Source organism: Pristis pectinata, chromosome 6 (genome assembly GCF_009764475.1).
Source record: "Pristis pectinata isolate sPriPec2 chromosome 6, sPriPec2.1.pri, whole genome shotgun sequence".
NCBI lineage: Eukaryota > Metazoa > Chordata > Chondrichthyes > Rhinopristiformes > Pristidae > Pristis > Pristis pectinata.
Genome location: NC_067410.1, coordinates 24,381,910 through 24,409,175, shown reverse-complemented (window position 1 = coordinate 24,409,175; position 27,266 = coordinate 24,381,910). Strand labels below are relative to the sequence as shown.

General features: G+C 38.9%; 1 protein-coding gene and 1 long non-coding RNA gene across 13 annotated transcripts in view; one reads left to right on the top strand and one right to left on the bottom strand.

Moving 5' to 3' along the window:
* The window catches only part of LOC127571453 (ERC protein 2), a 629,628-nt gene that overhangs the window by 548,205 nt on the left and 54,157 nt on the right, over positions 1–27,266 (top strand). For 8 of the 12 annotated variants that reach the window (XM_052017829.1, XM_052017828.1, XM_052017827.1 and 5 more), the window contains one exon: positions 8,331–8,519. The exons of 1 other annotated variant lie outside the window; for it this stretch is intronic. In XM_052017829.1, the coding sequence (XP_051873789.1) occupies positions 8,331–8,519 (189 nt within the window). Of the gene's footprint in view, positions 1–8,330; positions 8,520–27,266 lie in introns of those variants that run through there. 3 more of the 12 variants (XM_052017835.1, XM_052017834.1, XM_052017832.1) reach the window with 1 other exon arrangement.
* The window catches only part of LOC127571460 (uncharacterized), a 79,170-nt gene that overhangs the window by 31,377 nt on the left and 20,527 nt on the right, over positions 1–27,266 (bottom strand). The gene's annotated exons all lie outside the window — the stretch shown is intronic.

Sequence of the window (27,266 nt, the reverse complement as noted above, 5' to 3'; positions counted from 1 at the left end):
GCACAACATATCATAAATGTAAAAGCAAACTTAATACATGTATTTAAAGAATATATGCAAGTCAGTACTTGATGGCATTTATTTATGGTATTCACACTGCTCTTTACAGTGACTTTCTTTATGAAAATTTAACACATATTAGAATAACATTTGTATCCTTGGTCTTTAATTAAATTCTGACATTTCTACTTTTAAAAAAATCTTTGCTTGGAATGTTAGTCAAGTCAAGATAATGGGTTGTCACAAAACTATTGGTGCAGCTTGAAGAATAGAACTATGTATTTTGTCAGGTGTGTATGAATATAACATTTTTAACTTTACATTTGATCTTCCTATGGATAAAAGTGTGACTGACATGGGTTCATTTCTATGTCATGTTATAAAATATTTCTGTGTTATGTGAAATGGTACCTGGACCAAAACACTCAGATTTTTAATGGAGTAACATACACTGTTGATGTAAAAATTTCCTTTAGCCCAACATCAGGTCCTGGGTGTTTGTAATTATGACTGTTGACCAGAAGTGCATTGTGATTCAAAGAGGAAATCCGACCTATGTTTATGGTATACTCTGTACTTTGATTTCCACCAGGCTGAAATTGTTTGACTAAGATCTTAGATAACATATCTAAGTTTGTCAATAAATAGAGATATAGGTATCATCTATAAGGACTTGACTATGAATTGGGGAAATATGTCAAAATTAAGACACTTAACAGAAATTCTGAAAACAGTTTATATGGGAGCAAGTCAGAATAGCAATTCTAGGTCCTAAAATTCACTTGTCCAACAGTGTTTTGTAGGTGCAGTGGTGAAATAGGACTTGTTGGGAAAAATAGCATGTTCAACAAGCTTAATTTAAAGAATCTGAAAAAGAATGGAAATGTTTTTGTTGATTTCATTCATTTCTCATTCTTTGATCACATGTGGCCAACTTACATGAAATAACAGGCCAGATTATACTTAAATGGCCTGCTCCTTGGGCTTGCTGTCCATGCTCGCCCCATGTCACACTTTGTTTTTGAGGCCCCACAATCCAAATTGAGCTCTGGACCTCACTGCCATTGCCATCCCGTCAGATGGAGCAGTCTATGCTCAAGGGGTTACCTTTCAGGCACTGGATCCTGAGGCCCTGCCCCTATGCATTGATAATCTTTTCATAACTTGCTGCTGTCAAAGGCCATTGAACTGCATTAAATTGTCTCTGATATGTAAAAATAGTTCATAAAGTGTTCAAAGCATTGCAAATTAATTATAAAATAATTTAAAATAATTAATGTACTTGAAAATTCAATTGACATTAATTTTAAAAATCAAATAAAATGAAGGGAAAAAGACTTTGCTGCACCCAGCTTTTTAATGAGGGTCAGCAACATCCAGAATACACTCAACATGACTATGCACCATCTGTGGACTGAATGCTGAGCTCTGACCTCCAGCTCGCTGTGATTTCCACGCTGCAAAGTGCAGGAATGAAAGTTGGGTTAAGCTAATCATCAGAACACCTCCCCAGTTGATTTCTACCAAATCAATATCAAAAAGTAAGCACATTTCATACCAGTGATGTGATGTCACTCAGTGAAAGGTTGATGGCTAATCCTGGGTAAAAATATTCATTCCATACGTAATAGGTAAGGAACTGGCCATCTAAGACAGAGGTGAGACCATTTTTTTTCTGTCAGAGCTAAATCTTTGCAACTCTCTTCCTAAAAGGGCAGTGGAAGCGACATCTTTGAGTACTTTAAAGGCAGAGTTAGATGAATTCTTGGTAAGTAAAGGTGTGAAAGACCACTTAGAGTAAGCAGGAATGTGGAGTTAAGGTTACAATCAAATCAGCCACGAGAGGTCAGCTAGCCTACTTCTGCTCCGAACTTGTGAGTTCACATGGATCATGGATAAATATTGAAAGAGCAGCCAACGTGTAATGACTTGGGTCTGTATGGAATCATCTTCAATGGCAAAATGGCAGTTCATACGGGAATCAAGAATATAACCCAGGAGCTGAGAGACAGAAGTGACTGTGGTGTTCATTCCCCTGCTCTAAACAATCGTGTAAAAAGTGAAGGGTGTTAGGTGAAAGGCAGCATTCATATTGTACAGCACCTGAGCAGTTGGTTTGTGCACCTTAAATTTCAATAAGAATAAAATTCAACTTTAAGCAATAGATGCATTAAAGCACAATTAAAAATCATTTTTTTTAAAGTAAACATTGGTATATATTACAATGTTTATGTACATTTAATGTGTGTAATATATATGTATAAATGATTTTAACTGGGTCCTTGGTGCCACAATCAGCATTAAATCAATAGCAGTTGTTGTGACTCTGTTTATAGTATTAACCAAACCAACAAATTAGCTCTTTCCTTATCACAACTTAAAACATTTGCTTATTTATTTGAGTTCTGCAGCTACCAGCTGAAGTAATTAGTTTTGAATTATCTGTTAACCTTTATCTTAAACTTGCTGCCTGTAAGGGTATTGGAAACAGAGTCAATCAGAGCTTTCATTGGGAAAATGGATAGGCACTGGGAAAATAATTTGTTGGGTTGCAGGGAAAAAGCAGGAGAAAGGGACTGTTCTGTAGGAAATGCATTGACCTAGTGGACCAAGTAGACTCCTAGGGTGCATTGGCCAATTCTCTGCCTCTGTGAACTTTCTGTTAGTTTCAACTACCGAACTTTAGGAATAGAGCTCTAAAAGTGCCCTTAAAATATTAAGTACTTTTACATGAATTTAAGTAATCTTAATGTTTAATTTTGTTCATGCCATATCCAGTGCCAATTTTTAAACATTAAATGCAGCTATTTGGTTGGATAAAATGCATGGTGAAAGATATTTAGATCTTTATTAAAATGACAGTTTTGTGTTATGTGCCATGCTTGAACACGCTATATCTATTTAGCATATATTTAGAGTAGTTCTGTTTGCATTCTCTGAGAAGCACAGTTACCCTAAAGCAATTTTAAAACGCAACTGTTTCTTCAAGGATCAAAACTCTTTCAATTTCTGTCACTATTTTCAGCACAGTTTCTTCCAGTCTTATAAATCCTAACTCTGTTTTCTCCACATGCTAAAGGTTTGCTGGTAAGTTCATTGGCTTCTGTAAATTGCCCCTAGTGGAAACAAGTGGCAAAAGAATCAAAGGGAGGGGTGTGTGAGGGACAGCAAGTTTCGGAGTTACAGGGTAACGAAGAGGGAGAAATGGGACTCTTGGGATCGCCCTGTTGGGAGCCAGCATGGGTCTGCTGGGCCAAATCATCTCAATGTAAGTAAGTGCAATGGGGTGCCTCAGAAACACTGCTCCACCACTGATTACTTGTGAGTTATTTATCCCTTTGGAAATGAGCATGTTACAATTTATCAATAACACCAGTTTCTTCAAAGAGACTTAAATAATTCCGAAGTCAGAAAATATTTTTCAGATCAAACTGCCATGTTTTTGGAGGCAGATATTGTGAAGGAAATGATGTATAACATGAAATTAACTTGATTTTTGAAATTTGTGCCACCTATCCCCCATGGACATGATGATTATGTTATCAAATTATTATCATTTAATCTTCTGTCAACCTCGTTGTGGCCTTTAACCTGATCAGCAAGACCATCCTCCTCTCCTCCATTGTGCATTTTTGGGAGAACTTGTCTTGAACATCTCCAGCAATAGTTTCTCTTCCACCCTCTCTCTGTGAAGATCAATATCTTTGGAATCCCTTGAAGATCTACCTTGCGCCCCTTTCCCATCCATATCCTGCTTCTTGGCAATATCATGTACAGCCCATGGCTGAGAAATTTGTCTTGTATCTGAAACAAGTGGGATAGAGCTAAGGAATTGCTTCATGCACCTTCTGGATCTGCCCTGCCAAATGTGGCATTCAGTCTTATTTGAATGAAGCTAGCAAGCTATGAGCATTAACTGTTGGTACTAATGGGAATGGCTAGTCATGTTTAGAGGAATTCTATTCTGTTCTAAGACTAGAAGTGAAACTTACCAGCATGAATATGAGTGCCATCAGAATGTGAATGTAGGAGGCATCACTAGTAAGTTTGCAGATGACACGAAAATTGGTAGTGTTGTTAGTGAAGAGGACAGTTAATGATATTGATCAGTTGATAAGACGGGTAAAGCAATGGCAGATGGAATTTAATCCTAATAAGTGTGAGGTGATACACTTTGGGAGGACTCATAAGGGTAAGGCATTCATGATGAACGGTAGGGCCCTAGGGAGTATTTAGGAACAAGGACCTCAGAAGGTGGCGGCACAAGGTGGTAAAGAAAGCATTAGGGATACTTTCTCTATTAGCCAAGCATAGAATAAAAGAGCAGGGAGATTATGGTACAACTTTATAAAAACATAGGTTAGGCCACAGCTGAAGTACTGTGTACAGACTGGTCATCACATATAAATAGGACGTGATTTCACTGCAAAGGGTGTAGAGGAGATTTACCAGGATGTTGCCTGGGATGGAGTGTTTCAGTTACAAGGAAAGACTAAGTAGACAGGATTTATTTTCCTTGGAGTGGAAGAGGCTGAGGGGGACCTGATAGGATTATACAAAATTATAAGGAGCATAGATAGTCTCAATAGTAGGAAACTTTTCCCCATTGCTGAAGCATCTAAAACCAGAGAGCATAGGTTTAGGGTAAGAGGTTTAGAGGGGATCTGAGGAACAACTTTCTCACCCAGAGGGTGGTTAGAATCTGGAACACACTGCTTGAGTGAATGCAGATACTGTCACAACACTAAAAAAGTATCAAGAGGAACACTTGAACCGCCAATTCGTAGAAGACTAACGGCCATTGCTGGCAAATGGGATTAGTATAGTTAGGTACTTGATGGTTGGTGCGGATATAGTGGGCTCAGGGGCCTGTTTCTAAGCTGCATGACTCTGTGACCCTATAAGAAACTTACACTTTAATATGATCACCTCTCATTTCTCCTAAACTCGGGAGTAATCTACTTAATCTTTCTTCAGAAGACAACTCCTTCACTAGAAGAATCAATCTAATGAACCTTCTTCAAATTGCCTGTGAGATTCGTGCATCTTCCCTAAAATAAGAAGGCCAGTCAGTCCTCACCAGGCAGTAAACCTTAGCATTTTGGTTGTGCTGGGAGGGGCAGAAGTGCAATATAAATGTTCTTGTAAAAACCATTGTGGTCATTTCATGAGCGGCCTCCAGTGGTCTCTTTAAGGACTGCTATTTAGGCTACTATAGGCCGAGTGAACTAAATCTGCCCACTTGTACCTGAATTCTTTTACAGGATCCTGCAACCCATGTTATGATCCTAATAAGTATAATCAAAAGAAGAGTGCCCTCAGCAACAAAAAGGGGCTGCTTCCAGTACTGTGACTGGCATGTTAATGGCTTGGATAAGGAAGGCCATAATCCAGAATGAATGTCCATATCATTCATTTTACAATCAAAAATAGATAAGGCCAAGCTGAATTTCTGTTGTCAGATTCCACCTGTACAAAGAGCATACCCTGCTGCACATCTCTTGACCCTCCATGTATCTGTGTTGTTGCAGCTAATTTGACATCCAGTCTTGGATGAATTGCCCTTTGCACTGGTTGAACATGAGGAGAATGAAAGCTGTTGCTTTTGAACTCTATCGCTAACTGCCACTAATCCCAGCCCCATCATTGCAGTCTTGGGTTTTAACGGGTTATTTGCAACTTCTTTTGTGAACATAAACTTCCAGAGTCTCAAAAATCATAATGTTCAGTGCCTTAACCCATTTGCTGCAAGTCATCCCTGCCTCTCTTAGCTCTGACTTCAACCATTTCATTTGTCTCTCAATTGGCCTTCCTTTATGTGTACCCAAAATTACACCCACATTCTGCTCCTAACTTAATTCGCACATCAGAACTAATGCTGCATACCTGCTTTGACTTCTGAACCCTAGTGCATTCAATTTAAAATTCTTATTGTCTGTAAGTTCCTCGTCCCTTCCTATGTCTTTAATCTCTTCCAACTCTACAGCTCTCAGAACTATGTCTTTCTTGGCCTTTTGTGCACCCTCCTTTCCCCCACCCAACCACTGGTTCCTCCATTTTCAAGTCTTATCGTTCCCTCTGTAATCCCTACCTCCCTTGTTTACATTTTCAGCTTTGTCTCCTTTAATGCTCCTATAACTCTCCTCCTTAACAAGTCTTCTTTGATGATGTCCATTTTTATCTGATCGAGACTTTGCTTTCGGATGCATTTTCCATTAAAGGCATTATGTTAGTGCAGAGACATTATGGTTATACAGTCTAAAATTTCTAATTATTTCTAGATACATACTCAGTGTGAGTATAATATTAACTAGATCACTAATAAAATGATATTTGAAATCAGCAGGAACTTGATTACTTGCAATTAAAAGTATTATTAACTTGATGCTGCTTTAGCAAAGACAGTGGAAAAGCTGTGGTTGTGTGCTTGTTCACTGTGCTTACACTGGTAAAAGCTTCCTATGTTTACATTGCTAAACCAAATCCAGTAAATTAGGATGATAGAGACATGTAAAAATAATTGGACAATAATTCCATCAGCACATGACACTTCTGTATTTGAACCAATTAAACATGTGTAAAAGTGGTGGTGTATTTGAACATAAAAGTACTTTGAATCTCCTTCACTTGGAGAATGTCTGAAGACTTTGTTTATCCAGTGCAACACACACAAAATGCTGGAGGAACTCAGCAGGTCAGGCAGTCATAGATGCTGCCTGACCTGCTGAGTTCCTCCAGCATTTTGTGTGTGTTGTTCCAGATTCCAGCATCTGCAGAATCTCTTGTGCCTTTGTTTATCCAGTCACAGGATTGAGTAGTACAAGCAAGAGCAGCATTTATTGGCCATTCGTACTTGAAATTGGGAAGATGCTGGTGAGCTGGTGTCTTTAATAGGTGTAGTCTGCGGTGAAGGTATACCCATTATGTTGCTCAGGCAGAAGTTCCAGAATACTGACTCAGCAACATTTGCCTTATGCTATAATTTTGGATGGTAGAAATGGTGGTATGTTAGGTGCTCCTAAATAAGTCTTGGTGAGTAGCTGCAGTGTGTTGAAAATGGTACACATAGCAGCCATGTTACTTAGATGGGGGAGAGATGAATTGTACGTGTTGAGTGGGTGGGGAGTTGGGGGGCAATCAAGTGGGTTGCTTTGTTCTGGTTTATATTAAATTTCTAGGATAAAATACCCCCTTGATCAAAACTCTCATTCCCTCAACCATTGGTTACTCACCTCAAGGTGACGAAGATGGTTTTGGATGTCGGAAATAGGAAAATACAGCGTTGTGATAATTAGAAAGAATTGGATAAGGTTCCTGTTTGCAAGAAAGTGGAAACTGAATTGTTTTAAACAATGGTACATAATGAGACAAAAATGTACATCATTCTGTTTGTCAAAAACACTTAGTTTGTGGTTTCTCTTACATTTGATGCTCAAGACTATTGGCGCTCAAATCCCTTGCATTTTGAAATGCAGTATGCCTGAACAAAATAAGTAACGTTCATTATTTTGTCTAAATAATGACAGTTATCAACAGCACAAAGATTTCTTTTATAAAAACTAATAATGCTTCAATTTTGTGAAGTTCCCCTAAGTGCTGTACAGTATATATGCTTCAGCCTTCTTATATTCCATCTAATTACTAAGTACGTTATGCATTCTTGTGTTCTTTCCTTGTCAGTAATTCAGAAAAACTCTATGATGTGATGTAACCATTCTTGTCCTAGAAATGTTCATTAATCAGTGTAAAATACTAACTGAATCCCTCTATTAAGGGAACAGTTGTAAGCATTTAGTGAGTTTCCCTTGTACCTCATTTCAGATGTCTCTTCTTTGTTGTGTGAAATATGGCCTTATAGTAGCTACTGTTGTACGTTGCAATTGAAGATTAATCTTGTTGACCTAAGGTTGCTGTAAATTCCAATGGAAATGGTTTACAATATCTTTGAAGCACTTCCGTTGTCCTTTATCAATGACTGCATCTCTTATCAGCAAGATGATGCATTTTATAATTGAACATAATTAAGTTTACAAGCTTCCAAAAGGTCTCTTGATTCTTTTTGTTCAGTAATTTGCAGCGAATGCAAGCAACTTTGCAAAATTCCAGATTAGCCAAAATGTAGGTGTCTATTTCTAACATTTGTGGTTACATATGTCATTGTAAATATTGGAAATAACTTTATTCTACCATTGCACAATGAATGCTTGTGAAAATGCTGTAAGTTTGGAAAAGAGATTGCATGGTTGGGAAATTTTTTTGTGAGTTTTAGCAAAGGATTGTATTCCTCTATGTTTACTTCTCTGGCGTAAATCAATACCATTTTCTGTTAGATGATCCAGTCACTGTTGGAGGCATTCAACCACCGCATCAAATTAAAACTGTACATCGATCACCTGACTACACTTTGCCTGGAGCGGAATCCACAAGTCTTGGCAGGATTGCCATCATTATCAATCAAGGAGGAAGAGGAGGATGAGGTTTCCCGGGAGAGTCAGTTGCAGAGTTTGACACCTGTACAGGTGAGATATTCTAATTACATCCTTCACAGATTGTTTTGTGTTTTGCAGTGTTTCTTGAGATCCTACAGCTGGAGGAAGGTACAAAACATGTAATCTACTGGTAGAAATGCCAACTTTTCTTCAATCAAGAATGAGAAAACTGATCACTGTACTCGTCACAATTGATTGTAAAATGAAAAGTCTTAGTTTAAAATTTAGTTGGTTCAGAGTGAAACCCTTTGTAAATAGTGATTTTGAAGAAATTGTGGATTCTGTGCTATTGGTAAGTTTTTTGGTGCTGCTTCCCCATCCATTGCTTCATTAACACACACACACTCACTTTCAGAGAGAACTGGAATGGACAGAGAGAGAAAGAGATGCGGCACAGCGAGGGGGGGCATTGCAGAGGGGGAACAGTCTATGTGGCCTCAAGTCAGGAGTCATTGACTATTAGCAGGAAAAATGGTGGGTTTGTCTTCCAAAGTGCAAGGAAGTCAGCTTGCCTTCTGGTGAGGAGCAGTTTCAGGCTAGTGAGATCTGCCTCTGGGGCTGGATTGAGGTAAGTGTTGTGGCTGAGCTTCCCACAAAATGAACATGAGAGGGAGAGAAGTTGTAACTTCCACCTCTAACCCTTGACTTTGGGCCAGTAGTGCTGAGTGACACCTACACTCACTTCCTGATCCTTGCTGAAGAATAGTGGCTGACGGCTGAAGAAGAACAACAGCTGAACAGGAGCCACAAGACAGCACCATTCTTAGCAGGTACAAAATGTTTTTCAAAAGTGTAGGCATTTATCTAGTTTAAGCTGTTTTTCTTCCTAAGTCATTAGAAATAAATATGCTTGCTGATATTTGCAAAACACCTTTATTAATTAGAAAGTCAATATTTTTTGCATTTTTGTCTGCCTTGTCTATACCTCAGCTGCAATTTTTTGAAGTTCATCCTGCAATTTAGGTAGGGGTTTACTTGTGAATAAACAATCAACTTGAGCCTGTTCTAAAATGGAACATTTACCCATGTCAAGCCAGAGTTCTTTGTTTCTATAAAATAATGAAAATGGTATCCCTATTGTACATATGGATACTGAGAATGAGAAGATGCTGAAGAATTTGTTACATAGGTATTTGACCTCTTCACCCAAGCCGTGCTGAGTGGTATCTGTAAATCGCAAAGAATTCATTGAAGTACTGCTCCATTGAAAATAAAGAGAGGTTTTCAGATTTTGCTGCTTCGCAATAATAAAAGTTAAGCAATCTGAACATATGCACCAGTGGGTGCACAAAAGCAACTTTGAGCTATTAAATAGCTCATTATGTAGCTTTTAATCCAGTCACATGGGAAACTACGAACTGTAACAACAGCTCATGAAATGTGAAACTATGGGAACAGCTGAGTAAATGCAAACACATTCTGATTTTAGAAAGCTGATAATATGAAAGATAACTGTGAGAGACCACTTCTGTTGTGGTTACATTAAAAAATAGCTTGGATTTTATTGAAAAATATGTAATGTAAGCAGTTCTTTTTTAGAAAAAGTGAAGCTTTTTAATGAACGTCCATATTTGAGCCCTGTGCACAGTTATCATCAATGGAAGATTTGTTGTCAGCAACAATCCAGTGGTGTAAACAGCGCAGCATTGCAGTGGCCTCATCCATTACCAAAGGTATGGTTTTCTATGGTTGCTTTATTGGCAACAAAAGCAAAACATGTGCTTGCAGATGGAAGCAGCTTTGATTTTTCTTTGACTGCTGACAAGCTGAACAGCTTATCTTGCCCACACAGGACAGTGAAGCTGTTAATGTGCTCACTGGCCCATACAGACCTTCCCAGCCATTGCAAGAAGGTGTATATACTAGTATTATGTTAGTACACCATAACATTGTAACAAACATGCATGTAGCTTTGGAAAGCAAAACTTGGGCTACTGTAAAACTATTTTCTATATAATGCCCAAGACCTGAAATACACATTGTGAACAGTTTCCTGATGAAATTGTTTTCTGTTTTTGTGAACAAATAAGGTGGAGGCTGCAAACTCAAAAGCAAAGAATTGCAGAAATTCTGTGGCTTTGTAGTTCTAGGAATATAATAGAGACTCCGACTGGGATCCACACTGCCTGACATTACATGTGCAAAGATTCAAGTTGATATACGTCTTTAAGTATTTATTTGAAAATACCGACTTATTGATCACGTGTTGAATCTGTCAACAAGAAATAATAGCATTGTTTTAACCCCTGACCTTCACAGGATATGAATCCTTACTGGTCTTATATAACAGAATTTATACTTCTGCCTCCTGACACCAACACTGATAGCCAAAGGAAACACTTTCTGTATACCCACAAATTATCAGGCTTCTCGAGGTGAATACAATTATTTTGGTGCAACAAAAGCCTCAAGGAATGTGCAGTATTAGGAGAAATCCTATTGAGCTAATGATTCCCAATTTCATTTGGAAAGCAAATAACTTAAAAATGTATCTGTTTTACTTGATATTATCTAAAAGAAAAAAACAGCTATGCCAAGACAGTAGCAGCCATCAGCTATTTCTGGGTTTTAGTTTACATTTTCTGCAGACTTATAGTTCCAAGTAGGAAAGTAAGTCCAGTCCTCTTCCAACTTCAACTTCCTCAGCACTCATTCATCCAACTTCAGAAATGAGTCAAATCTTTAACGGAAATTAAGTTTTATTCTTATAGTATGCTGCACTCCCAGTGAGCGGTCTTTTCACACCTCCCATCACATGAAGAGGGTGAAAGAGCTGCCCACTGGGAGAGCAGCATGGTGTTGTAATGAAGTTTTTATTTCAGTTAAGTGCTTGACTCAGCACTGAAATCAGAAGAATACTGGACCTAGCGGTTGATATTCCCACATTATTATGTGTTATTTTAAGGTATTATAACCCTCTAAAAACAAGGACAGGAATAAACTCAAGTAAAATTGTGACTGTAACTGCTCTGTGGACTGAGTAAATCATTTGTGGATTAAAAAGCCAAATGGGTCATATAAGAAAGAGCGGTGGATACTAGTAGTAAAATTTAACAAACATTTTTGTCAGCCGTCCTTGAATTATTTATTTCAAAAGTTAGAATTATGAATTTTTTTTGTCATTAAGAATTATATGGCATTGATGATTTTAATTGTTACCACTAAGCAAAATATTGGTTGGTGTACATTATCTTCGTCTAACTGTGCCACTGGTTATTGGTTGGTGTACATTATCTTCGTCTAACATACAAACTGTGTTTGTATGTTCTCCCCGTGTCTGCGTGGGTTTCCTCCGGGTGCTCCGGTTTCCTCCCACATTCCAAAGACGTACAGGTTAGGAAGTTGTGGGCATGCTATGTTGGCGCCGGAAGCGTGGCGACACTTGTGGGCTGCCCCTCAGAACACTACGCAAAATATGTATTTCACTGTGTGTCTTGATGTACATGTGACTAATAAAGATCTTATCTTCTTTTCATCAACATCTTTATTTTTCCCTGATTACTCTTCAGCGTCTTTCTATGCTAAAGGGACAATGAGATCCAAGTTAATTACAGCGATACTGGGGAGGTTTTCTCTTTGTTTCAAACACTAGTGCTAGATTGTTTCACTGAAATCTGCTGCAGAATGGCTTCTAAAAGCTGTCGCAAGTCAATTGGTATCTAATCTTTGAAATAGCATGTCTGATGGTACTAGAAAAAGGGTCAACACTTCCTTCAATTTGATTCAAGATGCATGGAGTATATTTAAATACAGTTTCTAGTTAAATCATAAAATTATAACATTACTAAAACTAATCCAGCATTGGCTTTTCCATACAGAAAGATGCCATTCAGCCCCTCATTTCTGTACCATTTCTTTTCCTAAAACAATTCAAAGCTGTCTTGCTCTTTTCACGTCTTTGATTTTTTGTTTATTTCAACTGTTTACCCAATTTTTTTTCAAGATTTATTGATTCACTTTCAATCTCAATCCTATACCAGGGCATTTTATGCTCTAATGATCTTAAGTGTAGTGAAATTTCACTACTCCCTTCATTTTTTTATTGGTCAGTCTAAAGTTAAACTCTCTTGTTGTGATTTCATCAAAAGAGGAGATAGCTTATCCCTATTCTTAATCATTTTAAAAATCATCACCATATTTTCTTTCAGCTTCAGTGGAAATTGATTGGGCATCCCGGAGGACTGGAGAGTAGCAAATGTTGTGCCTTTGTTCAAGAAGGGAAATAGGAATAATCCAAGTAATTATAGGCCAGTGAGCCTCACATCAGTGGTAGGGAAGCTGTTGGAGAGGATACTGAAGGATAGGATTTATGCGCATTTCGAAAGGCATAGCCTACTTAGGGACAGTCAGCATGGTTTTATGCAGGGCAGGTCATGCCTTACAAACTTGATTGAGTTTTTTGAGGAGGCCACAAAGGTGCTTGATATGAGTAAGACAGTGGACTTCAGTAAGGCATCTGATTAGGTCTCTCATGGTAGGTTGATTCAGAAGATAAAGATGCATGGGATCCAGGGTGAATTGCAAGTTTGGATTCGGAACTGGCTTGCCCATAGAATACAGAGAGTAGGGGTAGGAGGCTGTTACTCTGACTGGAGGTTTGTGACCAGTGGTGTTCTGCAAGGATCAATGCTGGGACCTCTTGCTTGTGATGTGTATCAATGATTTGGATGAAAATGTAGATGGGTGGATTAGCAAGTTTGCGGATGACACCAAGATTGGTGGAGCTGTGAACAATGTAAAGGACTATCAAAGAATACAGCGGGATCTAGATCAATTACAGATATGGGCAGAGAAGTGGCAGATGGAGTTTAATCCGGGCAAGTGTGAGGTGTTGCACTTTGGGAGGTCAAATGAAAAAGAGAAAGTATACAGTTAATAGTAGGCCTCTTAATAGCATTGAAGTACAGAGGGATCTTGGGGGACAAGTCCATAGTTCACTGAAAGTGACTACGCAAGTGGAGAAGGCAGTAAAGAAGGCATACGGCATGCTTGCCTTCAGTGGTGGGGTGTTGAGTATAAGAGTAAGGAAGTCACCCTGCATCTATATAAAACCTTAGTCAGACCGCACTTGAAGCATTGTGTGCGGTTCTGGTTGCCCCTTTAGGGGAAGGATGTGGAGACTCTGGAGAGGGTGCAGAAGAGATTCACCAGGATGCTCCCTGGATTAAAGGGTATGAGCTATAAGGAAAGGTTGGACAACCTTAGGTTGTTCTCCCTAAAACGTCAGAGGCTGAGGGGAGACCTGATAGAGATTTTTTAAATTATGAGAGGCATAGATTGGGTGGACAGTCAGAATCTTTTCCCCAGGGTAGAAATGTCAAACACCAGAGGACATGCTTTTAAGGTTAGAGCGGGGAAATTTAAAGGCAATGTGACGGGCAAAGAGAGTGGTAGGTGCCTGGAATGGGTTACCAGGGGTAGTAGTCGAAGCAGGCTAGGGTTTAAGAGGCTTTTAGATAGATACGTTAATATGAAGGGAATGGAGGGATATGGATGATACACAGGAAGAGGACATTTAGTATAAATTGGTATCAAGATCGGCACAACATCATGGGCTGAATGGCCTGAACGCTGCTGTACTGTTTTATATTCCATTTCAAATTGCTTCTCGTTGTTTTGCTGTCAGCTTTGTCTCAGTTGGGAGCACTCTTATCTCTTGAGCCATTGTGTTTTGGGGCCAAGCCCCACTCCTGAGGCTTGAGCACAAATCTAGCTGACGCTCCTAGACAATGCTCTGCTGGGATATTAAACTAATGCCCTGCCTGCCATCTTGGGTGCATGTAAAAGATCTCCAGGCACTGTTGCAAAGAAGTGGTAGGGAGCTATCTCTAGTGTCGCTGACAATATCTTTCCCTCAATCAACATTTCAAACCAGATCATCATCACATTGTTTGTGGGAACTTACTTTACAAATATTGATTGCAGCATTTACTACTTTACAACAAAGACTAAAATGGAAGAGTTGGTCATTGCTGTTCATTAAGACATTTTGAACAAGGTGGGCAAGTCACTATGTAAGCTGCGATACAAATTGTATCTTTCCTTTGTATAATTCTGCTAAATCTACCCTTTGGCTTTCCTCTACATTTCTTAATGGAGCAATACAATTGCATATAGCATTCAAAGCTATATTTTTAATTAAATTAATCATTGCTTCTTGAAGAAGAAAGGAAGATTCGTAGTTTTGCAGCACCATTTATACTGCTTGCAGGGTCTCGCGAAGCACATTATAACCAATGCAATAGTTTTGAAGTGGAGTCATTTGTAGGAAAAGCTGGAGCCATTTGCCTACAGCAGACTCTCATTGATAATAATGTAAATAATAACCAAGTAATCATGCTTGGTAAGGTTGGCTGAGGGGTAGATATTAGGAAAACACAAGCTTACTCCCCTGGTAATCTTCAAACCACTGCTATGAAATCTATTATGATCATCTGGTACCTCGTTCAACATCTTATCCAAAGGACAGCATCTGCAAGAGTGCAGTACTCTCTCAGTACTGCACCAGAGTGTCAGTCTAGGTATCTGCTCCACTCTGGAGTAAATCATCATCCTAAACATCTTGATATAGAAGCAAGAATTCTGCCAACTGAGCCATAGATGACAATTTACACTGTACCTTCATCTATAAAACATAAAATTCTCTTGCACTTCTCTACGAATTTAGTTACTTGCATTTATCACTTCCAGATAAGTGTGCTTTGTAATCCCCATGTTACTGTGCTGTTTCATCCTTCAGTACTTATTCATTGTTTTCAATCCCAAAATAGACTGAATCTACAAATTGTTTGGTCATTCTGATAACTCATTTCTTCCAGAAGCATAATTACTGTTATTGTCATGGTTGCCAAAACTTCTATTTGTATGTTGTCAACAAATCTCAAGGTCGTGTTTCCCATTTCTAAGTGCAGATCATATCTGGACCGAGTCCTAATCTGGGGTGCCATCCTTCAAACTCTTCTCCATGCAATGCTACATGTATTTTTCCTGTATGGTTTCTCTCTGTAGGCCAATTTTCTGTTTCTATTGCTGCACTTTTTTCTTTTGTTATGGATCTGAGTTGATTAGGCCAGAACCCTGCTCACTGCTGGACTACGAGGTACATATAAATTTGCTCTATCTGGATTGACTGGCATTGACTTGCTACCCAAAGCTATCCTGATCCTAAATGATGAGGTTCGATATCACAGTGTTGTATAACATAATAACATTGCATAGATAGATCAGAACAGCCCTATTAGCTTTTTAAATTATTTGTTCACAAGATGTGGACAGTGTTGACAAGGCCATCATTTATTGTCTATCCTTAATTGCTCTTGACTGTGATGCTTGCTTGGCCATTCTAGAGACCAATTAAGAGTCAACCACATTGATACATATAAAGCAAGCTGGTAAAGATGGCAGATTTCCATTCCTGAAGGACATTAATAAGTCAGATGACTTTTTGCAACAATCTGGTGGTTTCATGGTCACCATGATTTCACATTTTTAATTCCAGATTTTATTCTCCTGCTGCTGTGATGGGGTTTGAACTTGCATCTCCAGATCAGTAGTCCAAGCATTTGGATACCAGTCCCAACTCTTAAACATTGCACTATATATCTAAATGGACACTCCATTCTTAAAAACCTACTAAAATGCCTTTCTCAAATATTCATCGGCTTTACTTGATTAACCCCTGCATTTCAAATTGATCTTATCCCCTAAGTTATAGACTTTAATAGTTTGTCTGTGACTGGCTTTATACCACAGACCTTAATCTGACAAGATCTGTAATTAGCCAATTTATTTTTCACTCTGTTCTTGAACAAAGGATATGGTGGCCTATCCACTCAAGTTGCGCTTCTTTTAATGAGGCCGTTTTCTACAGGATAGCGGTACACTCTCATATAACATATCTTTGTTCTCTTCACCACCATGATTAAAAAAAAAGTAAAATATGTGTTTAATATCTCTGCCAAATTTTTATCCTACAGATTAGACTTCTTCATTCCTAACTGGTACTAGCCTTGTCTGTTGAGCAAATTTATTACTTTTTATGAGCGTATAAAAGCCATTGTAATTTGCTTATTATCTTTTTTCATATTTCCTTTTAATTTCTCGAATGTCCTCTTCATCCCTATGTAGTAATATTGGCCCCACCTACCAAGTGCCTTACTCTTACGTTTCAGTTTATTTTTAAATATCTTTATTAAACAAAGGAACCTTATATTTTATCACATTTTCTTTCAATTCATAAAAATGTACAAACTACTATAGCAATAGGACAAAGTTCAAAGAAATAAAAAGTAAAGTTAGAAATGATATCAGGAGGTTCTTCACACAAGAATGACCAATACATAGTAGGAATTCTTAGGTAACATAGAAAACCAAATAATGTTGGTAATCGCATAGAAATTGTTTAGTGCTGTGAACAACTCAAGCTTTCCCTACACATAGCACAGGATATATCATGCCCTACTTATCTACTGTGTTTATTCAAATGCCCCCGCCCACCCAAGTGAAAAGGATTGTCCCTCCAGATTAATTAGAACTACTGGTTTCTATTGTATACAACCTTAAAACTATAACCCATAAAATTGGAAAGTTATCTTTGAATATAACTAATAAGAGCTTGAAATTGCAACCGATGTTGAAAAAAAACTTATTGTTCTACTCTGCTATAAGAGACCACACAAAAAGAGGAGGATTTTATTAAGAAACTGAGCATTTAAAATGAATATATGACCCAGAATGAGGCATTTGAACAAGTGGTAAAGATGGTAAATATATTACATAGACAAGCTAAGTTTTTTTTAGCCTAAAGGGGAATGTCATGAAAAATAAAATAGTTTCCGTTTAATTCCTCTCTTTTCCTGTCTAAAGAACCACAGTTATATTAGTGTTGTCTTTGCTATTATTAAAGCAGGATTATTGCCCTCATACTTTCAGTGAACCAAGGCAGTAGACCCCTACTGTCATTAAACCAAACATTCATAAATATACTGGGAATATTGGTTGCTGATTGTCCATGACCACGCACTAGATTTCTCTCCTACATTGACCAGTAATTGAGCCTAGGGGTATACTCAAACAGTGACTGCATTAGTTTCTGGCAGTGGTAGAAAAATTATTTCTCCCCCTTGGTTTCAAGTTCCCCCTAGTGTATAATAATGCTTGTTATAACACCCTCTGCACACTCTTTCAATTCACTTGAGGCAATACTCTTATTATTTATGACATTTTTCTACTGTGAAACAGATACTAAATTAAGCATTGAAGCTTAGTTGAGAATTTGAGGATCGCTGAACAGGATTTTAAAAATATCCATGGTATCCTGGAAGGAATGCTGCTGCATGAAATTGTATGCAAGTTATTAAATCCTCTGTTTGTCTGTGCTAATTGATGGAGAAGATTGCATAGAATTGTTCATGCTTTCTGCTGATGTTTAACATACTTGTAAAGTTATTTACTGAAAATAAAAATGAAATCTGCTGATTAAATATTCTGTGGTGAGCTCACATACTAAGTGAACTGAAACAGTAGGAACTCCTCTTGAATGAGGATTTATGTGATTATAGATTGTTCAAGCTTTCCTCTCCAGTTGAAACGAATACGTTTTCTTTTTTTTTAATGGGAGGTGTCCATCACTTCAAGGCCAACTTTTACTGCCCGCCCCTAATTGCCTCGAAGGAGATGATAATGGGACACTTTCCTGAAACGTTGCAGTCTTTCTGCAGGTATCATTGTTTCTATGCTACGCCACAGCTTTGGAAGGTGCTATCAAAGTGCCATGTGTGAATAGCTATGATTCATTTTCTGGATGGAACACACTGCAGCCACAGTGAAGGGAAGAGGAAATTAATGTTTAGGGTGGATGGGGTGCTAATCAAGCAGGCTGCTTTGTTCTGAATGAATGGTGTTGAGCTTGTTAAATATTGTTGGAAGTGCAGTTATGTGGACAAGTGAAGAGTATTTCATCACACTCCTGATTTATGCCTTGTATCGGGTGGAAAGACTTTGGGATGTCAAGAGATGAGTCTTGCAACTCTGGATGCCTAGCCTCTAACCTGTGCTTGGAGCCACAGAATAGAGTCATAATACAGCACAGACACAGGCTCATCAGCCCAACTCATCCATACTGACCAAGATGTCTGTCTGAGCTAGTCCCATTTGCCTTCGTTTGGCCCATTTCCCTCTACACCTTCTCTATCCATTATGCAAACCATGACTAATGGTTACCACCCCATCGTTGCCCACCACCCCATCCTTCCCCCCTCACTTCATGGACTGCTTCATTTTCTAAGGAGTTGTGAATGGAATTGAACATTATGTAATCAACAAACATCCCTTCTCCAGACCATATGCAGCTAAATATAGTTGGGCCTAGGAATTGCCGTTAGGAACTTCTGCAGTGATGTTCTGGGAATGGGATGATTGACCTTTTTTGTGATGTATAACTAAAATCATTGGAGAGTTTTCCTCAGCATCCCTATTGACCAGCTTTACCAGGGCTGCTAGATGCCATGCTTAGTTAAATGCTGCTCTTATATCAAGGGCACTTACTTTTGTCTCAACTTTGGAATTCAAGTCTGGAGCAATTTGACCACATTTGGACCAAGGCTGTGATAAGGTCTGAAGCCAAGAGGTCCTGACAAAACCATACTGAGGATCAGTGAACAGGTTGTTAATGAGTATGCGCTGCTCAAAAAGCACTGTTGACATCTCCTGCCATCATTTTGAAGGAAGACTGCTGGGAACATAGTAAGCTGCTTTGTATTTGTCCTGCTTTTAGTGAATGGGATAAACCTGATCAATTTTCTTACATTGCTGATACATGTCAATATTGACCAGGAAAAGTTTGACCAGAGCCACAGCTGGTTCTGCAGTGCAGATCTTCAGTACTACAACCAAGCTGTTTTCTTGTTCCACATAGCTTTTCTATTTGCAGTGCTCTCTGTCTTTCCTTGATACTATATGGGATGAATCAAATCGGCTGAAGATGGCTTCTGTAATGTTGGGGATGTTGGGAGTTCGAAATGTTGCGAGGAGTCTGAGTTAGATCACCCACTTGGCATTTCTGACTGAACATGGTTGCAAATAACTCAGGCTTATATTTAACACCCACATGCTTGGCTCTGCCATACTGAGGATGTTTGTGGAGTCGCCACCTCTTAATGGCTAATTACTAGGTAAAGCAAGACTGCAGTTTTGATTTAATTCATTGGTTGTGGGATCACTTAGCTGAGTCTATTGTGTACTGCTTTTGCCGTTTAACTCACCTGTGGTCTTCTGTCACAGCTCACCAGATTGGCACCTCATTTTTAGGTTACCCTGGTGTTGCTCACAGCATGTCCCTGTACACACCTTATTGGACCAGGGTTAATCCTCTGGCTTGATTGCAATGGTAGAGTGAGGGATATGCCAGGTCATGAGCTTGATGCCCAGTTTTGAGCTGCCAGATCTGTTCACAGTCCATCCCATTTAATGCTGTGGTAATACTACACAATGGAGAGTGTCTATGGTATAGAGACATTTCTTTATCTTCATAAGGACTGTATGTCCTTGTCATTCCTACCATGCTGTTATGGACAGGTAGATCTGCAATAGGTAAAATAGTGAGGATAGTGTCAAGTAGCTTTATCCCTTATGTTGCATTACCTGCCACAAACTATGTCCTTCAAAATTTGGACAGTTCAGTCAATTGTGGTGCTACTAAGCTGCCCTTAAGGATAGGGATTTTCAATCCCCCAAACAGTGAATATTCTGTGCTTTTGCTACTTTAAGTGTTTCTGCAGTGCTGTCAGCACTGGGGAGCACTGATTCACCAGCTCACAGAGGATGGTCAGTGATAATCAAGAGCATGTCTCCTTGCCCATGTTTAACCTGACACCATGAGACTTTGAGGTCTGGAGTCAAATTTGAGGGCTTCCGGGATAACTCCCTCCTGTCTGTATACCAGTGCAGCACCACCTCTGGGGGTCTGTCCTGTTAGTGGGACAGAACATCCTCAGGGATTCTGATGAAGCAGTCAGGCCTATTGTTTGTAAGATATGATTCCCTGAGTATGACTATCAGGCTATTACTTGACTAGTCTGAAGGATAGTTCTTCAAACTTAGACACCATTCCCAGAAGTTTGAAGATGACTTTGCAAAGTTGACTGGGCAGGAAGTGATTTTGTTCTGTCTGAATTGGGTGTCTAATATGTTCATGCAAAATGCATTTATAAATTCTCATGAAAACTACATTTATAAAATATAAGGGTGTAACATGTGCAACACTTTTCACAACGTTATGTTACTTCAAACTATTTCATAGTCAATGATGTTCTTTTAAAAGTAGTGACTATGGCAAGCAATGAAAAATAGCAGCCAATTGCATGGAGCAACATCTCACAATGAGATAAATGACTAGGCATTATGTTTTGATGGTGTTAGTCTTGATATAAATGTTGGTCGGTACTACACGAACATTTCCCTGCCCTTGTTTGATTAATGTCATGGGATTTTTTTTTATCCAGGTAAGAGGGTAGATAAGTGACTTGCTTAGGTAAGGTTTTGTTTAATTTCTCACCCATGATAACACTACTCTCTTAGTTTTGCATCAAAGTGTCAACCTATATTACATTCTTGGATCTCTGGCATAGAACTTCAATACAGATCTATCTCAGGTTGCTATGGGAAGAAAGGGAGGGGATAGCTTGGGCCCTGAGAAGATTTTTGCATCTTTGTTAGCAGCAGATGAGGTGCCAGAAGACTGGAGGATAGCTAATGTTGTTCCATTATTTAAGAAGGGCATTAGGGATAAGCCAAGTAACTACAACCTTACATCAGAGGTTGGGAAATTATTGGAGAAAATGCTAAGGGATAAGATTTATGAACATTTGGCAAAGGCTGATTAGGGATAGTCAACATGACTTTATGCAGGCAAAATCCTGTCTCACTAATTTGATTGAGTTTGTTGAGGAGGTAACTAAGAAGATTGATGGAGGCAGGGCAGTTGTCTTTGTGTACATGGACTTTAGTAAGGCATTTGACAAGATCCCTCATGGTAGGCTGATCCAGAAGTTTAAGGCACATGGGATCCAAGATGAGCTGGCTATTTAGAAGCAAAATTGGCTTAGTGATAGGAGATCAAGGATAGTGGTGAAAGGATGCTATTCTCATTGGAAGTCTGTGACCTGTGGTGTATTGCAAAGATCAGTGCTTGGACCCATGTCATTTGTGATATAAATGATTTGAATGTGAATATTGGAAGCTTGATTATTAAGTTTGTGGATGACATGAAAATTGGTGGTGGTGTGGATAATGAGAAAAGTTGTCTAAGTCTGCAGTAGGATATCGAACAGATGGAAAGTTGGGTGGAGCTTTGGCAGATGGAATTTAATCCTAATAGTGTGAGGTGTTGCATTTTGGGAAGTCAGATAGGGTGGGACATATGTAGTGGATGGGAGGGCGCTAAGGAATGTTGATGAGCAGAAGAACTTTGGGTTCAAGTCCATAGTTCTCTGAAAGTGGCAACAAAGGTAAATAGGGTGGTGAAGAAGGCATATGCCTTTCAGAGGTCAGAGCATAGAATATAAAAGTTGGGATGTTATGTTACAACTTTACAAAACACTGGTTAGACCTCACTTGGAGTATTCCGTGAAATTCTGGTTGCCACACTATAGGAAGGATGTGGTTGTGTTGGATAGAGTGCAAAGGAGACTCACCAGGATGTTGTCTGGATTGAAGGACTGTAGTTATGGAGAGAGATTGGATCGGCTGGGTTTGTTTTCCCTGGAGCAAAGGAAGCTGAGGGGTGACATGATAGAGGTATGCAAAATTATAAGAAGCATAGATAGAGTAGATAATCAGAATCTTTTTCCCATGATGCGGGTTTCAAAAATGAGAGGGTAGATGTTTAAGGTGAGAGCGGTTGACTCACTGCCGGAGTAGATAGTGGAGTCGGATACAATCAGTACATTTAAGAGATATTTAGGCGGGCTTTAAAATAAGAAAGGCATAAAAGGATGCTGATCTAATGCAAGCAAATGGGTTTAGTGTAGATGGGCAAAAGGATCAGCATGGGCTTGGTGGGCTAAAGGGGCTGTTTCTCTGCTGTACAACTCTATGATCAAGAGATGAAATTAGTCCATGTTAGTAACACAAGGAGCTGTTAGCAAATCTACAGCTTGTTTAACACTGCATCCAATTTTGTTTTCCTGAAAGTAAAATTGGATGTAGTGTAAAACAGATTTCCATTCACCCCCAGACTGTTTTGTTCTGCTGGGTTGACCAATTTTACCCCAGCTTAATCAAAGCTCAGCATACTAGTAATGAACTGAGGCTAAAGCAGATAAACAAAAAGAAGAAGCAGATTTATACAATACCGGGATAACCCAATGTGTCTTATGATGAATGAAATACATTTGGAAGAGTAGTCACTAATGCAGTATAGAATACATGGCAGTTAATTTGTCACGCCAAGATACCATGCACAAATGAAATAATGGCCAGATAATTTATTTTGATTATGTTTGCTGAGAAATAATTATTGTCCAGGACACTGCTGAACCTCCCTGTTCCTCTTAACTTCAAATCTGCTAACCTTAAAGAAAAGGATATTAACTTATTCATCCTTGCAAGCTTCCACCCCCATCTCCTACCTCCCTTACTTAATAGACCATAAAGGTTCTTTCAGCTCCCATATCCATACTATATTTCCCAGAACTTCATGTCCTTCTAAACAAATTTATTTGCCTTCCACAGTTCCAAAATTGTTTTTTCGAGCCATAGAATTGTACAGCCTGAAAACAGACATTTCGGCCCAACTCATCCATGCCGACCATGGGCACTCTTCCATATTAATTCCATCTGCCAGCACTTGGCCCACAGACTTCTATACCTAGGTAATTCAAGTGCTCATCAAGAAACTTCTTAAGTGTTGTCAGCACCCCAGCTTCAATCACTCTGTCAGGCAGTACATTCCAGGTAGTTACCATCCTCTGGATGAAGGTCCCCCTCATCTATCCTCTAAATCTCTTCCCCCTTACTGTAAACCTATGTCCTCTAGTTTTATCTACCTCTGACCTGCAGTCTACCTAGCTAAACCCCTCATAATTTTATAATAACTGGGATTGCCTTGGAGTTAAATGCTCAGGGGGTGGAATTTTTGAGGTGTGTCCAGGAAAGCTTTTTGACACTGTAGGTAGATAAACCAATGAGTGAGGGAACATTACTGAACCTTATCAATCAATCATGTCCCCTCTTAACTGCCTCCACTCCAGGAAGAACAGACCTAACTTCTCCAGTCTCTCTTCATAAATGAACTGCTCCATCCCAGGCAACATCCTGCTGAATCTCCTCTGCACCCTCTCCAGTGCTATCACATCCTTCCTATAGCATGGTGACCAGAACTGCATGCAGTACTCCAGCTGAGGTCTGACTAAGCTTTTATAAAGTTGGAGCACAACCTCCTTACTTCTGTATTCGATGCCCCAACTAATGAAGGCCAGTATCCCGTATGCCTTCCTGACCATGTTTTCTACCTGTGCTGAAGGATCTATGGACTTGTACTCAAAATTCTCTCTGTTCCTCAGTACTCCCTAAGACCCTACCATTCATGATATATGTCCTAGCATCTTTTTCCATAACCACTTTGAAATATACAGAGTTATGGTCACTATCTCCAAAATGATCACCCCATTGATACTCCCACCACTTGACTGGCTATATTCCCCATGTTAAGATTCAGTAATGCTCCTTCATTCATTGACTTATCCACCTATTGTGTCAAAGAGCTTTCCTGGACACACCTCAAAAATTCCACCCCCCTGCGCCTTTAATTCTAAGGCAATCCCAGTTAGTATTTGGAAAACTGAAATCCCCCAGTACGATTACCCTATTTTTATTGCATCTCTCTGATATCTGCCTACATACTGTATCTGTTCCAAAGTCATTAATGACATTCTATATTATTGTGACAAACTTTCCCTTCTCATATGTCTCCCAAGGATCTATCCTTAGCTGTCTATTTTTCATCCACATGGTTCTCCTTGGTGATCTCATATGAAACCAACATCATTTATGTTGATGATACCCAGTTCTACAACTTCACTAACTATCTACTATCTTTAAATTGTCATATTACTTGTCTGGAATATATTGGAAAGACTGAAACCATTGGGCCAGATAGAGCCAACAGGGTCTAACCCATGGGTCTGGAGAAATGCATGCACACACTGAAGAGCAGAAGTAGAGACTGCACTGAATGTTGGATGTAGGCACATCTTCTCTATCTCTAGACCTCTGAGTCCAAAGGTTTCCCATAATGACCTAAACTGATGGACTGGATATACTTAGTATGACTAATATAGCTATCACAGCCCCATTCAATAAAAAGATGAATGGTTTGGTTTCTTTTTATTTCGTTTTAACTAATTTATGCCCGCTTATTGTGTTTTACATGAATTTATTGTATTTTATTTTTAATTAATGCTTATTTGAAAAATCCCAAACAACTTGCTGGATGACGATCAAGGTGGTCCATAAGCAGGGTCTCAGTTTGCATTGTCTGAGACTTAGTGGCCTGATTTACTTCACAGGTTATTTCTACCATTCAGATGAGCAGCACATAAACTGAGGCCAGGGGCAGTCAGGAAATATTACAAAGTCGGGAATGGGGCATCTTAGGGAAGGTGTAGCTATGTGGTCCAAAGATCATCTTGGGGTCAAATGTGGCATCAAGGCTCTGAACAGTTTGATGCAACTTCAAACAGCTATCATAAGGAGAGGTGGGGTCAGTGACAAGGGAGTGAAGATTATGGCAGAGACGAAAGACATTGTGCTGGACCATGCTGCACCTGTGCTGTGCTTCGTAGCCATTCCCTGCACTAGCCCTATGGCTATGCTAACCTTCTGTAATTGGGCAGAGAAGTAGAGAAAGAGGATTAAAGATAGACAGTGCTCCAAAGCTCAGTATTAGGGCATCAATATATATTGGATTGCAAGCTTTGACTGTTATGATGTTAAGCAATGGCTTTCCATAAAATCCATGCATTCAGCCCTTTGAGCCTACTCTATCATTCAGTATGATCAAGGTTGATCCTCCATCTCAATACCATATTACTTCTCTCTCCTTGATGCCATTTGTGCCCAGAAATCTATCATCTTCTTATATATATTAAGTGACCCACAGTACAACTTCCCTTGTGTCAATTGCTGCTTCTCTTGAGCCCTTGCTGTGATTAACAACTCCCTACACTTCCACCCCAGTCAAGCCTTGATGTGCAGCATGCTACACAATTACAATTCCGAAGTACCATGCCCCAGGAGTTCCAAATTACAGCTTGCTCTCAAAAATTATAATGAATTTGCAGTTAAATTCAGCATGACCTCCACTTTTCCAGCCTTACCAGCTGGTGTAGGCTTTTAATGCAAACCATAAAATCCTAAATTCATTCCTTGGTTGGACTTGGCTGAATTTACTGTTGGTTAGGGCTTTGGGTTGGATTAAAGTGGTGATCAACAATGAATTTTTTGGAATGTTTTCAAAATGTGAATTACGTTGATGAAGATCATATTCACTATCCCTGGTTATCTTGTGAAGGCAATATCCCTTTTTAAGTTAATGATGAGATGTTTTCTTCCAGAGCATTGACTCAACAGTAGTGAAGGAATAGTAGCAGATGCTAGTGTTGTAGGGCTGGGATGTACCATTAAGGTAACTTGATGAAAACAGTGTTGAAACTCCATGTACTTGGTCATGAAATGAAGATGGGGTTGGACTGTAATATGGTCCCATGTTAGATCAGCCTGCCAGTTTGCATTGTTTCAGCTCATGTGTGAAGAATGATCATCCTGTTAGCAAAAGATGTGCAGAATGTGAAAAGGTTTGCTCCAACAAGAGTTATTGCTTTCTATTCAGTTGGTTAAATGGGCAAAAGAGATGCGTTTGCACACTCCTAAATGTAGTTTAAGGTCTAGATGTTAGAATCCAGTGAATTTGAAAATCGGAGAAATTAGCATTTAGATCAGAAATATTGTTATTCAATTTCATTTCAATGCATGACTAACTTTACTTTGAAAAAATATGATACATATTGCTAATTACTATTATTGTACTAAATTGTGCAATTCAAGTAATGCATTTTTAAAAACACTAGCATATTCAATACAATTTTAATTTGTGTAATATATATTCTAGAACTCATTATATTTGTAAGTTTTACAATGTTTCCTAGTCCTTTAATCTGGAATAAATATTGGGAATAACATGGTTCTCTCTACAGTATGGAACAGGTTGTACTATGCTAAGCTTCCCACAGATAGACACATGTCCCATCTTGCAAACTTGACTTTTGCACAATATAACTGGTTGTACAATATCTATGCCTTTTTGTATAGTTTTCTGCAGTGTAGAATGTAAATAAGGGAACTATAGAACTGAAAATGTATTAAGTCTTCCATTTGGCTTACATTTTTTATTTTAATTCTCATACAGTTGGCACTGCTTTTCAAACTTCAACACAGGAGCTGGGTCATCTTGATCATCATTAAATTACCTTTCAAAATTAAATTAGTCTTGCATATTGTCAGTGTAGATAAACTTCTGGTTCAGTGCCCTACAGTATTTGGCTTTCTAACAATGTTTGCTTGCACAGATTGCGCAAACTGCAAGGTTCACAGCTGGTTTTAGGTTTAAAAATGAATGTCTCTGCATGTCCCGAAGCAACAGCACTATTGGCATTTTTCCTCTAAAAGACAGATGTTAAGTGTCCCACAAAAACACCAGTATATGTGCATGATTAGTCTAGG